This window comes from Panthera tigris, chromosome C1 (genome assembly GCF_018350195.1).
Source record: "Panthera tigris isolate Pti1 chromosome C1, P.tigris_Pti1_mat1.1, whole genome shotgun sequence".
NCBI classification, from domain to species: Eukaryota; Metazoa; Chordata; class Mammalia; order Carnivora; family Felidae; genus Panthera; species Panthera tigris.
In genome coordinates, this window is record NC_056667.1 from 21,447,048 (window position 1) to 21,460,523 (window position 13,476).

At 41.2% G+C, this 13,476-nt stretch overlaps 1 protein-coding gene across 1 annotated transcript; it reads left to right on the top strand.

Moving 5' to 3' along the window:
- Window positions 1-151: 151 nt before the first annotated feature.
- Window positions 152-12,022, top strand: LOC102971965 (40S ribosomal protein S21-like). The gene is made up of 3 exons (XM_015544628.2): window positions 152-2,810; window positions 11,538-11,730; window positions 11,938-12,022. Exons 2-3 carry the CDS (start codon window positions 11,585-11,587, stop codon window positions 12,020-12,022), a joined length of 231 nt encoding a protein of 76 aa, XP_015400114.1. The 5' UTR covers window positions 152-2,810; window positions 11,538-11,584.
- Window positions 12,023-13,476: the final 1,454 nt, after the last annotated feature.

Here is a 13,476-nt window from a genome sequence, read left to right on the forward strand (position 1 = left end):
ACTAGATAAAATATAGGGAAACTGCAGACAATTTAAAGGAAAAAGAGGTCAAAAGAAAGCACACACCTTAGGAGTGGGAGGTTTTTTTGTTTTTGTTTTTTAATTAAAAGCAAAACTTTGGCTTATACTTTCCTTTTTTTTTTTTTTTTTTTTTTTTTTTTTTTAAGAGGGCACCCACTTGAAGCCATGTTTCTTCCAACAGATGTTGGAAACCTTGTTGTCAAGCAAGTGAAGACTGCATTCTGCCGTCTTTCAGATGGCTTTAATAGCTAAAGAAGCCCTCTAACTTGGGAGGGCAATCTTAAAAGCCTTAAGGGTGAGATTTCTTAACCCCATATAATTGTGGCTTTCAGCTTTAAAATTGTCTGGGGTTTTACTTTTCTCTTCAAAATGTTCAATAGATGTAGCAATCAGCTTAGAACAAACCTTTGGCCCTTTAGCGAGGGAAGTGGCTTTTATTATTGCTTCTTTAGGTTTTCTGATGGTACATAAACAAAACCAAAATTTCAGTTTAAGCCTAAAACTGCTATTGACCCTAGGAAGGCACATGTCACCCCTATCGTGGTTTTTAGGGACACTTTTCTCTTTCCCAGAGATGCAGGGTCCGATTCAGGACAGAGGGGGAGCCCTGGAGAACACCCACACACTAGCTCAGGTTCCTTTCTTTCTTCTGTCAGCTGTTGTTGGTAGTGTTTTAAAGCAGTGTGAGCGTCATGCTTCCAAAGTCAAGAGATCTTTTCCTCCTAAAGACAGAGCCTGTTTACTTGCACTATCTGAATATTCCGGCTGGTGGAAATACACAAGCTTTGTTGTTTTCCTGGTCTTCCAATAGCCTGTCATTATTGCTAGCTGCTGTGGCACCTATTGTGTGGGGGTTTCCTCAGAGCCCTGGTCTAAATGATCTCAGACAGCGTGAGAAATATGCAAGCCATTGGTATGTGCACAAGCAGTTGCAATGAATCATTCCTCAGGCTGACTTGGCAGTAGCCATCTATATTTCTGTTCATTCATTAAATAAACATTTATAAGTACCATCTACGTGCCAGGCTTTGTGCTAGGCACTGGCAGTACAGAGATGAAGACAGAGTTCCTGCACTCAAGGACTTCATACTTCAGAGGTTGTCTGGAGTTAAGAACTATATTTCAATTTAATTGGTTTCTTTTGTAATCCTATGTATTTTATTCCATGCACTGAAAAACATTATTCTGCAAATTAGCCCATAGGTTTCGGCAGACTACGAGAGGCACAACAAAGTTAAGCCTTTTCTAGTGAGATACTGAAACATCATCATATTGGGGTAAGTGCAGCGACAGAGCTACTGGCTGGGAGCTGAGAAGAAAGGATCAGGGACCTGACCCAGCTTAGGGATAGGGGTCAGCAAATATGGGAGTACTTCCTGGAGAAGGCGTATACGTAAACTAATGTAGCAGAGACCATTTTTGGCTAGGTGTTTTTTTTTTCTTTTTTTGTACTCTATTTCAAGTAGTTGGTCTTATTTATACAAGAGGGGGAAAAATCCTTAGTCTTTTGCTGCCTCTGCCTCCAGAGCTAGGCAGAATCAGCAGCATGGGCTGTCTCCTGAGAGCATCCCACTGGGAAAAGCCGAGTCATGCGTCAGCTTCTCAGAATTTCCATCAGAGGAATCCAGTGCCAGACTGGAGGTTAGCTGGTAGAAGGTGAATGTCCCAAACCTTCCTGCCATGTGGTTTCCACAAAGGCCTTGGAGTCAACTGTACAACGGTCATACCTTAGTTATGTCCCTCCCTCATTCTTCTCCTTTCAGTTGCTAGGCTCCTTCCCTATTCCCACCCCCAAAACAAAACAACTCCCAGTTATTCTGAAGTAAAAAAATGGACAATATACTTGAATAATCAAGATTCAAAGCCACTTCACGTGAAGTTTCTTGCACGCTTCTGTCCACATTAGGGAAGGAAGACTAATGTTAATACAATTATCTTGGAAATTGATACTCAGTTCAGATGGTCTGCCACTGTGGTGGTGGCATTTTATCCCGTTTCATGAAAGGCCCTATGGTAAGTCTGTGTGGTGGGAAATACTAGCATTGGTAACATCTGATTATAAAGATAGTATAATCAAGCATGAGATACAGAATTACCAGTTCACTGAATTATAACTGGTCCAGGTTTTAGCACTATTAAGGAGGTGGAAAGGATAAAGAAAAGGCTGAATTCTGAAAATAGGCATGAGGTTGTGATTCACTTTGGGCAATACTCCTGAGGAAATAGTCCTCTCTGAGAAGAAAGTCGGATGCTAGGCTAGCCTGCATTTTCAGACAATTTCCCTAGTATAGTTGATTACGGATTCCCTCACCCCTAGGATACCTCTTGGGGAAATTCTTACCTAGTTTGTAATGTATTACAATAACAACCAAGGTTGTTACCCGAGACAATCAATTCTGCTAGATTTGGACTCTTTGCCCCTGGAATTTCTCTTCAGCAGCCCTAATTGAGACCTTTCTAGGGTTCCCTCCCAATCCCGGAACAACTTTCTTAGTCCTGATGTATGCAATTTAACTTCCTCTAGAAGGTTCTATTTTCCTCTAACTTCCATTCCCATACTACTACTTCCCTGGCCCTTGCTTTTGGGAGCCAAAGGTGAGTTAGTTCCTAAATTCTGCCATGTCAGTAATTCAACTTGAGACCATCGTTTTTGTCAAGGTACCTCCAAGAGCCAAACCTCAGTATACACCAATCATAGTCTGGGTCTTCTCTACTTAAAACAGCTTCCCTGACTCAATCAGGCACCTGAATTGAAGCACCTTTGGGATGTTCTTATGCAGTGACTATAGGTAAGTTCTCCAGAACACATAGATTCTAAAACCTGTGTTTATTTTTTTAAAAGGTTTTATTTCTTAGTAATCTCTATACCCAACATGGGTCTTGAACCCACAACCTCAACATCAGGAGTCACATGCTCCACCCACTCAGCCAGCCAGGTGCCCCTAAAACCTATCTTTTATACCCAATTGATTCTGTATCTATGGCTCATGGTCCAGGCTAAGACATGCCTGTTTCCTGGATAGATTATTTCAGCCAAGTATGATTCCTACTGCCTCTTCACAACTACTTGAAATTTCTGTTATGTTTTACGAGCCTCTCAGCCTAAAAGTAGACTACAACCTGCTTTGAAATTGCCTCTGGGTTCTCCTCTTGCATCTGTGGTTTCCAATTCTGTATTCTTTACTGATAGTTATGGCTTATAATATGGTATATATGGATTTATTTTTCTAGTTTTGAGAACAAAAATGAACAATAGTATTGAATCACATCTAAGGATAAACATGAAGCTGGGTAATGACCCAGAGGAAAGACAAATTCCTTAACGGGCTTTGTAGGAGCTTCCAAAGAAAGCATACAGAGAGGGTTACTTGCATTTTGAAGTATAAGTTTGTTTTTTAAGAATTTCTCTGCTGTTTTCTTTAAAGAAATCTATGTATTATAGAGCAGACTGGAAGCCCAGAGCCCTGATTCAGCCTGAGACTTTGTTTGGTCCACATTTTTGTTTTAACTTTTTGTGAAATATAAATGCATATAGGAAAGTGCACAAATGACTGTATAATTTGAAAAGGTTAAACTACACACACCCATGAAATCAGCTACTAAATCAAGAAGGAAAAAAAAAAAAAAGTTACCAGCATCTTACCCAGCCAGGATAACCAACATCTAGCTCTCAACACCACAGCTCAGTTTTACCTGTTTTTGAATTGTTTTGTGACTGGTGTTTTCTCACTCAGCATGATGTTGTAAGATTCACCCTTGATGTTGTGTGAAGTTGTAATTGGTTCCTTCTCATTGCTCTGTAGAAACTAACTGTGCCATAGCTGATCCATTCTAATGATGGGTGCTTGGGTAGTTTCCAGTTTGGGGGTATTATAGATAATGCCTCTGAACATTCTTGTACATGAGTTTTGATGAACATATATATGCATTTATGCCTACATAGTCTTTCAAACATTAGGCCAGTTCACATGTAAAATTCAAAATTCAAGATACACCTCTTTAAAAAACAAAAACAAAAAATATAATAATAAAAAAAAAAACCAGAAGAACTGACAACACTGGGTCCATATTTCCTCACAGCAACACTTGACTGGAACTGATTCCTGTCTCTGGTGGGGCATGGTTTCTTCACCATGTGACCCTGTTCCTATTATGGACCTAGACTTTCTTATTTGGTAGCCTGTTTTTTTGATTCAGTAATCTCTTAGGACACTCTTCCCCCAGATAATTGCAAAGCTTATTTCCTCACTTCCTTCAAGTCTCTGGTCACATGTTACCTTATCAGAGAGGACTTCCTTGACCACCCACCCTATTAAAAAATGGCAACTTCCCCTGCACTATGCTTTCTAGTTTTCTTTACCCTATTTTATTTTCCTCCATTTTACTTATCTGACATACTTTTTTTTTTTTTCCCTCCCCAAACTAGAATGGAAGCTCCGTGAGAGCAGGGGATCTTTCCGGTCTCTTACTCACTGCTGTTTCTACAGTCCCTGGAACAGTGCCTGGCATGTGGTAGAAGCTGAATAGATATTTGATGCATGAATACTAAATAGCCAATACTCATTGAAGGGGAACTATGTACCAAGCATTGTTCTAAGCACTTTACATTTGTTAACCCATTTGGTCCTCACAACAATCCTATGTGGTGGATAACATTATTTACTTCATTTTACAATGAAGAAACATATTTACATTCTACTCTAAACAATAGATACATTGGAAGCATTGTAACTCATGAAATTTATTAAACAGAGTCTTTAAATGTCCTACAGAACTTAATACCTAAAAGGAGCCCTTCAATGAATCATTTTATAATAATGGTGTTTTATTTGAAGACATGTTTAGTTACTACCGAAGTTAAAATTTTCAGTTGTAGGACTGAGTCTTGATCAGGCTGCAGCTTGGCTAGGATTGCAGAGATCTGGGGCAGTGGTAGCTGATAAGATTTTGTGATCTGTGCTAGGCAGCAAGTCGCCTGTGCCATCTCTCCAGAGTTCCAGGGAGGAAGTACTGGTGGGAGGGAAAGTTCACTTAATGAAGGATTTTAGAACCCAGATCATCTGTCAGTCACAGGAAGTACTGACTTACCACACTTATATTTCTATGTGTCTGTGTAATCTCTATGCCCAATATGGGGCTCAAACTCATGACCTGAAGATGTAGTTGCACACTCTACTGACTGAGCCAACCAGGTGCCTCTGACTTATCACTTTGTTAATGGCCCTGTTTGAGATGTTGCCGGTGTCAGGGTCCCTGCTTAGAACTCCTTTCTTTCTTTGTTAAGGTCCTCCTCTGTGGAGCCCAACCCCTTGTGCCAGTCGTTACATAGGATCCCTACTCCATAGAACATCGATAGCACTGTAAAGCCTTTGCTAACTGAGCAAAAAGCAAATATTCCCTTGGTCCAGGAACAAAATGGAACTTTTATGCCACAGAAGTGCTAGGTTCACACTGCTTTTGACTGAGACACTCCGGTTAGCCTTTCTGAGCAAACTGGACTCATTTTCTTGCCTTGTTTAAATTCTCTGTAGTTCCCGCCCAAGGACTAAGGAAGGATTTATCTGTAAAACATTGTCACAAATAGTTCAGACACAGTCATTGGTTTAATTATTTTTTCTTGGCACAAACTTAAAATTGAACCAGCCCTCCCTGGCTTCATTTCCCCTTGGCATTATCTCCAGAAATCTCATTTGCCCTCCATTTTTCTCTCTGATTATCAGATTGAGACTGTAGCTGTTCCCTGGTACACTGCTACTCAGACTTTTAGGTCTTATGTATCAATAAAAGAGGGGAAAAAATGGGGAGCCTGGGTGGCTCAGTTGGCTAAGCGACTGACTCTTGATTTCTGCTCAGGTCATGATCTCACAGTCATGAGATCAAGCTCTGCATTGGGCTCTTTGCTGAGAGAGGAGCCTGCTTTGGATTCTCTCTCTCTCTCTCTCTCTCTCTCACTCTCAAAATAAATAAACTTAAAAAGAGAGAGAGAAAAAAGTCTGAGGAACCAACCTGGAGTTCACGACATTACATTTTACCAAATAAAGATTTTTTTTTTTAATTTTTTTAATGTTTTATTTATTTTTGACAGAGAGAGAGAGACAGAGCATGAGCAGGGGAGGGTCAGAGAGAGAGGGAGACACAGAATCCGAAGCAGGCTCCAGGCTCTGAGCCGTCAGCACAGAGCCCGATGCGGGGCTCGAACTCACAGACCGCGAGATCATGACCTGAGCAGAAGTCGGACACTCAACCGACTGAGCCACCCAGGAGCCCCTAAAGATTTTTTTTTAAGTTTATTTATTTATTTTGAGAGAGAGAGAGAGAGAGAGAGAGAGAGTGAGCAGGGGAGGGGAAGAGGGAGGAGAATGAGAATCCCAAGCAGGCTCTGCATCCTCAGCACAGAGCCTGATGTGGGGCTTAAACTCACAAACCCTGAGATCATGACCTGAGCCTATATCAAGAGTCAGATGTTTAACCAACCAAGCCACCCAGGAGCCCCTTTAAAAAATCCTTATTTTAGGGATTTAATAAAATAAAAAACTTAAAAAATATATCCTTTCTGTGTCCACATTTTATTTTTTATTTAAAAAAAATTTTAATGTTTATTTTTCAGAGAGAGAGACACACACACAGAGTATGAGCAGGGGAGGGGCAGAAAGAGAGGGAGACACAGAATCTGAAGCAGGCTCCAGACTCCACGCTGTCCGCACAGAGCCCATTGCAGGGCTCGAAATCGCAAATAGTGAGATCATGACCTGAGCTGAAGTCTGACACTTAACTGGATGAACCACCCAGGTGCCCCTTATTTTATTTTTTAATACATGCTTTTTTTTTTAATTTTAAAAAACATTTTTATTTGTTTTTTGAGGGGAGGGAGGACCAGAGAGAGGGAGGCAGAGGATCCAAAGCAGGTTCCGCACCGATAGCAGAGAGCCTCATGCAGGGCTGACTCATGAACCATGAGATCATGACCTAAACTGATGTCAGATGCTTAACCCATTGAGCCACCCAAGTGCTCCTTGTCTCCACATTTTATTTTTTATTATTTTTTTTAATGTTGTTATTTTTATTTTTGAGACAGAGACAGAGCATGAGCAGGGGAGGGGCAGGGAGAGAGAGGGAGACACAGAATCTGAAGCAGGCTACAGGCTCTGAGCTGTCAGCACAGAGCACGATGTGGGGCTCGAACCCACAGAATGTGAGATCGTGACCTGTGAGATCATGAGCTAAAGTCGGACGCTTAACTGACTGGGCCACCCAGGTGCCCCCCTCCCCGCTGCCGAACATTTCAAAAGGTATACTGACTCAGCATATTTCAATTTAGAATTACAAAAAAGAAAGAAAGAAAGAAAGGAAGAAAGGAAGGAAAAAGAAAGAAAGAAAGAGAAAGAAAGAAAGAAAGAAAGAAAGAAAGAAAGAAAGAAAGAAAGAAAGAAAGAAAGAAAGAAAGAAAAAGAAAAAGGAAGGAAGGAAGGGAGGAAGGAAGGTAAATGGCCAACTCTTATTGGCATAATTTGAAAAGAAAGGCCATTTTTACATCAAAAAGAGAAATAATCTCGGAATAAGGAACAGTCCTCTGCATTGAATACATTTAGCTTTGTGAAAAACTCATCACATGACCATTACTTTTCTTCCTGGAGGACTGGTGAAAATTTCCTCTAGACTCTGAATTGAATTTTCAAGGCATTTTTACTGCTGGCTCTTTCTTGGTGCTTGTTCTTTTCTGCCCTTGATGTCTCTAACAGCTTCCTTTGGATATACACAGCTGTGAATAGTGTCCGAAGGCCACCTGGCCCAGCTGCAGGTTTTTTCTTCCTTTAGCCATGTTCTCACATTGCTCTTTCCATGCTTCCAGCCAGCCAGTCATAACCCACACCTGCACATAACAAAGCCAATCATCCACTTACCTTGGGATTTCCAAAGTGCCTTTCTTTTAACATTCAATTGAGCTAGTTAAGTCTGTACATTTAACTTTTTTTTTAAGTTTATTTATTAGTATTTTTTTTTTAGTAATCTCTACACCCAATGTGGGGCTCAAACTCACAACCCAGAGATCAAGAGTCATATGCTCTTCTGACTGAGCCAGCCAGGCACCCCTGCACATTTCACTTTTTAACATATGTTGGTCCCACCAGACTTTCATTGATAAAATGGGGATTGACATTACTAGGGAGAATTCTGAAAATAACAAATTAATTCAACAAATATTTACTTAGCTTTGGAATATAAAGATCAATAATAAAAATACTCCTTGTCCTATAAGAAGTCATACGTTTATTGAAGAAACAATATGTAAGCTAGGGGTTGGTTCTCTTAACCTGGGGTCCATGGGATAGATGGCTTGGGGATGGGACTGCTTAATGAGATTGTTGGCAAAAATTTGGGTGCATGTACCTTTTCCTAAGGAGAAAATTCATTATTCCCATTAGAGTCTCAACTGAATCCAAGACTTCCAAAAGAAAAATAAATTTTGAAGTAAGCAGTTTTAATACACTAAAATGTTACAGTAAGGAAATATGACTAATATTATGGGTGAACAAAGAATAGAGCACCCTTCTCCTTGGGGGAAGAAATAAGGCATCATTTGATGAGGGTCTTGAAAGACAGGAGCTGGGTAGGGGAGATGACAAGGGTATTTGAGGCAGAAAAAACTGCATGTGCAGAATTGTGGGTTCCAGGAAAAAAAAAAAAGTGTATTTGAGAAAAAGTTCAGTGTGGCTGGGGCACAAGTACACAGTGAGAAATAGACAGAGCCAGAGAGCGGCAAGCTTTGTACACGTTGAGTAGACTATAGAAAACCAGCAGAAATCTTCAAAAATAAGCTCTTACACGGTCAGTTGTGTGTAAACATTTCTCTATTCCTGCCTTACTAAGGGGGTGACTTGGGCAGTGAGGTCTACTGCTCCTGAAGGCTAGAAAGTTTTGAGAACTAGAGCTCTAGGACCCAGCCCCAGCCCATGGCAAAATTCTGGAGTATGTACAATCTGTCCTCTTTTTCACTTTTTTTCTGTCTTATCCCCACTCCTCACTTCAAATATAAGGAAGGATTGCTTAGGTTTCTACCTTCTAGACATCTAAAGTGGTGGAACCAGAAGGGACCTTAGAATTTATTTTGATCCAACTTCCTTATTTTATAGCCTTGGAAGTAGATTCCAAGTGAGGGAATTGTTTACTCTCCTCGTCTCCCCTTCTGTCTCTCTGGTAAGGTACTGGGCCATTTGCTATTCTCTCTCTCTCTTCTGAGGAAATTGCATGGATTCCTTTGACTTCCACTAACATCTCTACACCAAAGATTCCAAGATTTGTATTCCCAGCTATGTTTCTCTATGTCCTCTGCCCTTTGTTTACAGAACATCTCTATCTGATGTTTTATGTTCTCCTGAAAACTATGTCTAAAGATAAACTTATGATCTTTCTCCACTCCCACAAATGTCCCCACATTAAAAAATGCCACCTCTGGGTGCCTGGGTGGCTTAGTCGGTTAAGCATCTGACTCTTGATTTCAGCTTGGGTCATGATCTCATGGTTCATAGGATCGAACCCCGAGTTGGGCTCTGCACTGACTGCACATGGAGCCTGCTTGAGATTCTCACCCTCTCTCTCTGCCCCTCCCCTGCTCACACACACACTCTCTCTGTCAAAATAAATAAATAAATAGGCTTAAAAAATGCTACCTCATCCATCCAACTACTCAAATAAAATCAGGTATCATCTTTGATAACTCCTTCACCTTTAGTGCCCTTCCCCCAATCTAATCCATCACCAAGCCCTCTCATTTTACCTCCTAAAATGTTCATTTAGTCCATTTCTGTCTTCATTGCCACTATGTTAGACCATTATCTTTTGCCCGGACTTACTACAATCTTCTTCTAACTCCTAATTTACTCTCTTCTCCCTAGGTTTATTTTCCACACTGCAACCAGAAGGAACTTCTTAAAACACAAAACTCACACTGATCATTATTTGCAGCTAATGACTAAAGTCCCTGTTTTTCTCCTTTCTCCAGTCTCATCTGGTGCCACCCTCGCTCTCATTATATGCCAGGCATGCTGGCCTTCTTTCAGTTCCTCACCAGTGTTAAGCTCCTTCCCCACATAGGGCCTTTGCACATACTGTTCCCAACTTCCCTTCCCTCCCTGTGTGGTCAATTTCTGGTCACCCTTCAGGTTTTAGCTGAAGCTTATGAGCTCAGGGAAAAATTCCTTAGCTCCTTGACTAGGCTAGGTCCATCTGTGCCTTCTCATTGCACTTTGCACAACTGTAACTGAATAACTATTTGCTCCCTGTCATCTCCCCTGACGTATAGGCTCCAGAGGTAAGTGAACTCTTAAGACTCTCTCTCCAGCACATTGTCTGGACCTCAATAAATACTTGCTAGAAGAGGGATTGAGGGGCGCCTGGGTGGCTCAGTCAATTAAGCATCCAACTCTTTAAAAAAAAATTTTTTTTTTACATTTATTTATTTTTGATAGAGAGAGACAGAGCACAAGTGAGGGAGGGGCAGAGAGAGAAGGAGACACAGAATCTGAAGCAGGCTCCAGGCTCTGAGCTGTCAGCACAGAGCCTGACACGGACGGGGCTCACACTCATAAACTTCAAGATCATGACCTAAGCCGAAGTCGGACCGACTTAACCGACTGAGTCGGACCAGCTTAACCGACTGAAACACCCAGGTGCCCCAAGCATCCAACTCTTGATTTCAGCTCATTGTTTGTTAGATTGAGTCCTGCGCTGGGCTCTGTGCAGGGCAGGGAGCCTGCTTAAGATTCTCTCTCTCCCTCTCCCCCTGCCCCTCCACCCAATGGCAGAACTGGAATTAGAACCTAAATCCATTTCCAGTACAGTATTCTTTTCTCAAACCATGAAGGGTCTGTCCCTGTAAGATGATACCCCGCTCTCCAGACTTCCTCTTCCTTTCCCAGTGATTAAATTATCCCTCTTCTGTTCAGGGGCCAGTTATAGCCAATTTGGTGAACTAATCCAGGTTTAGAGTTTACCCTTCTTTCAAGGATATTTGCATTTTAACTGGGAAATCCTGGAGGACAGAAAATAACCCCAAAGGAACTACAGAAGTCCCCTTTTATCCACAGGGGATATGTTCCAAGACCTCCCTATGGGTGTCTGAAACTGCAGATAGTATTGAACCCTATATATACTGTTTTTCTTTCTATATATACATACCTATGATAAAGTTTAATTTACAAATTAGGCACAAGAGATTAACGATAATAATAAAACAATTGTAACAATATACTGTAATAAAAGTTATGTGGATGTGGTCTCTTAAGAATATCTTATTGTAGCTGGAGGTGCCTAGGTGGCTCAGTCAGTTAAGTGTCTGAGTCTGGATTTTGCCTCAGGTCATGATCTCATGGTTCGCGAGATCAAGCCGTGTGGCAGGCTCTGTCCTGAGAGTGCAAACCCTGCTTGGGATTCTCTTTTCCTCTCTCTCTGCCCCTCCCCCACTCAAAACGAGTAACTAAACACTTAAAAAACAAAAACCAAAAAATATCTTATTGTAGCTTTCTGCATTCGTGCTTGTGGCAGTGGCAGCAAGGGTGCCCTTGACATGTATAACAATGCTGGCAAGTTCATGGACCTGTATGTGCAGCAGAAATGCTCCGCCAGCAACCACATCATCAGTGCCAAGGACCACAGGTCCATCCAGATGAACACAGCCAAGATTGACAAGGTGACAGGTAAGTTCAATGGTGTGTTTATTTTTTTTAAGTTTATTTATTTATTTTGAGAGAGAGAGTGTGCACGAGTGCAAGCAGGGGTGGGGAAAAGAGTGAGGGGGAGAGAGAATCCCAAGCAGACTCTGCATTGTCAGCACGGAGCCTGAAGTGGGGCTCGATCCCCCGTACTGTGAAATCATGACCTGAGCTGAGGTCGAGTTGGATGCTTAACTGAGCCACCCAGGCATCCCCTCAATGGTCAGTTTGAAACCTTTGCTATCTGTGGGGCCATTTGCAGGATGGGTGAGTCAGATGACTCCATCCTCTGACTGGCCAAGATCCACAGCATCATTTCAAAGAATTTCTGACTGGAGAGGATGAAGGACGTGGGATATGTGTCATAAATAAGTAGCACCTCCCTCCCCCCCCCCACCATTCTTATTACAATATACTCACCCTTCTTGTGATGATGTGAGATGATAAAATGCCTGCATGATGACATGATGTGAGGTAAAAGATGTAGGCATTGTGACCTAGCATTAGCCTATTATTGATCTTCTGACACATGTCAAAAGAATCATCTGGTCTGGACCACAGTGGACCGTGGGTAACTGAACCCGTGGAAAGTGAAACCTCAGATAAGGGAGAACTACTGTAAGAAAAATTTCAGGCACCACAAAAGTCATTGGAAGGAGGGAATTTTCACTACTATCCCTTAATCGGATTATAGGAAAGGAATCTTCAATGTACCAGATTTGCTTCTGTGTATGTGTGTGTGTTTTAAACTTTACCTTCACAACAAACCTGTTAGGTAGATGTTATTATCCCTTTTATCAAATGAGGGAATCTCTGAAAGTTCTAGTAATTTACCTAATATTGCAAATCTGGTGGTGAAGCCTCCCCTTCCCAGGACGTGACTTTTGGTCAATCCTCTATTGATCATATCGTGCTGCTTTCAAGTATAGGCAACTGCTTACAATTTATACAAAAGTCTGGGCTATGAGGTTAACTGGCTGAATATCTTAAAAAAGAAAAAAAAAGGATTACTAGGTTTCTCTTATTTCCTTGGTGGGATCTATGCTCTGAGACTTGACATTTTATGGTTTCTGTCAGAAGTCCATCACATATTGATGCCTGGCCTTATTCATTCCAACCATAAATGTGATGGTGTGCAGAAAAAATGCTTTGAGCACTTTGAGCAAAATTATAATGCAAAATCCAAGGTGCTGTGTTATCATTTATTTTACTACTGAGTCCACCAAAGCCTCCTATTTCCAGAGAGTGGATGGTATCAAGTTGACACGGAATAGTGCATTATTTATCTGTTTACTACTATTTGCAATAACAAAAGCTATTAGGAGATGGGTGCCCTAGGATCAAATATCCCTACATGAATTAGGTTTGCTGCTGATTACAAATGTCTTTGCCCATATTTTGGATCTCCTCTGAATTATGATTCCTGAAAACAGGATTTCTTTTGAGGGTGGAAGTGCACTATTGTGTTTCTCTTAGTGTCAGATACACATGATTATTTAATAGCTTTGTGACCTTGGGCACATTACTTAACCTCTCTGTTTCTCCAGTTGTAAAACAGACTGACAACTATTTTGAAGCTGCTGCTAGCTTTTAAATGTTTTAAAGAACCTATCAACAATACCTAACCTACAGCAGGTATTCAGTTAGAATTAATCTCCCTCCTTTTCCAGAGTAAGGACATTCTCTCTTGGAAGTCCATAGTTTTATAGATTCTCTGGACTTGTTGAACATACATGGAAAATTTTGT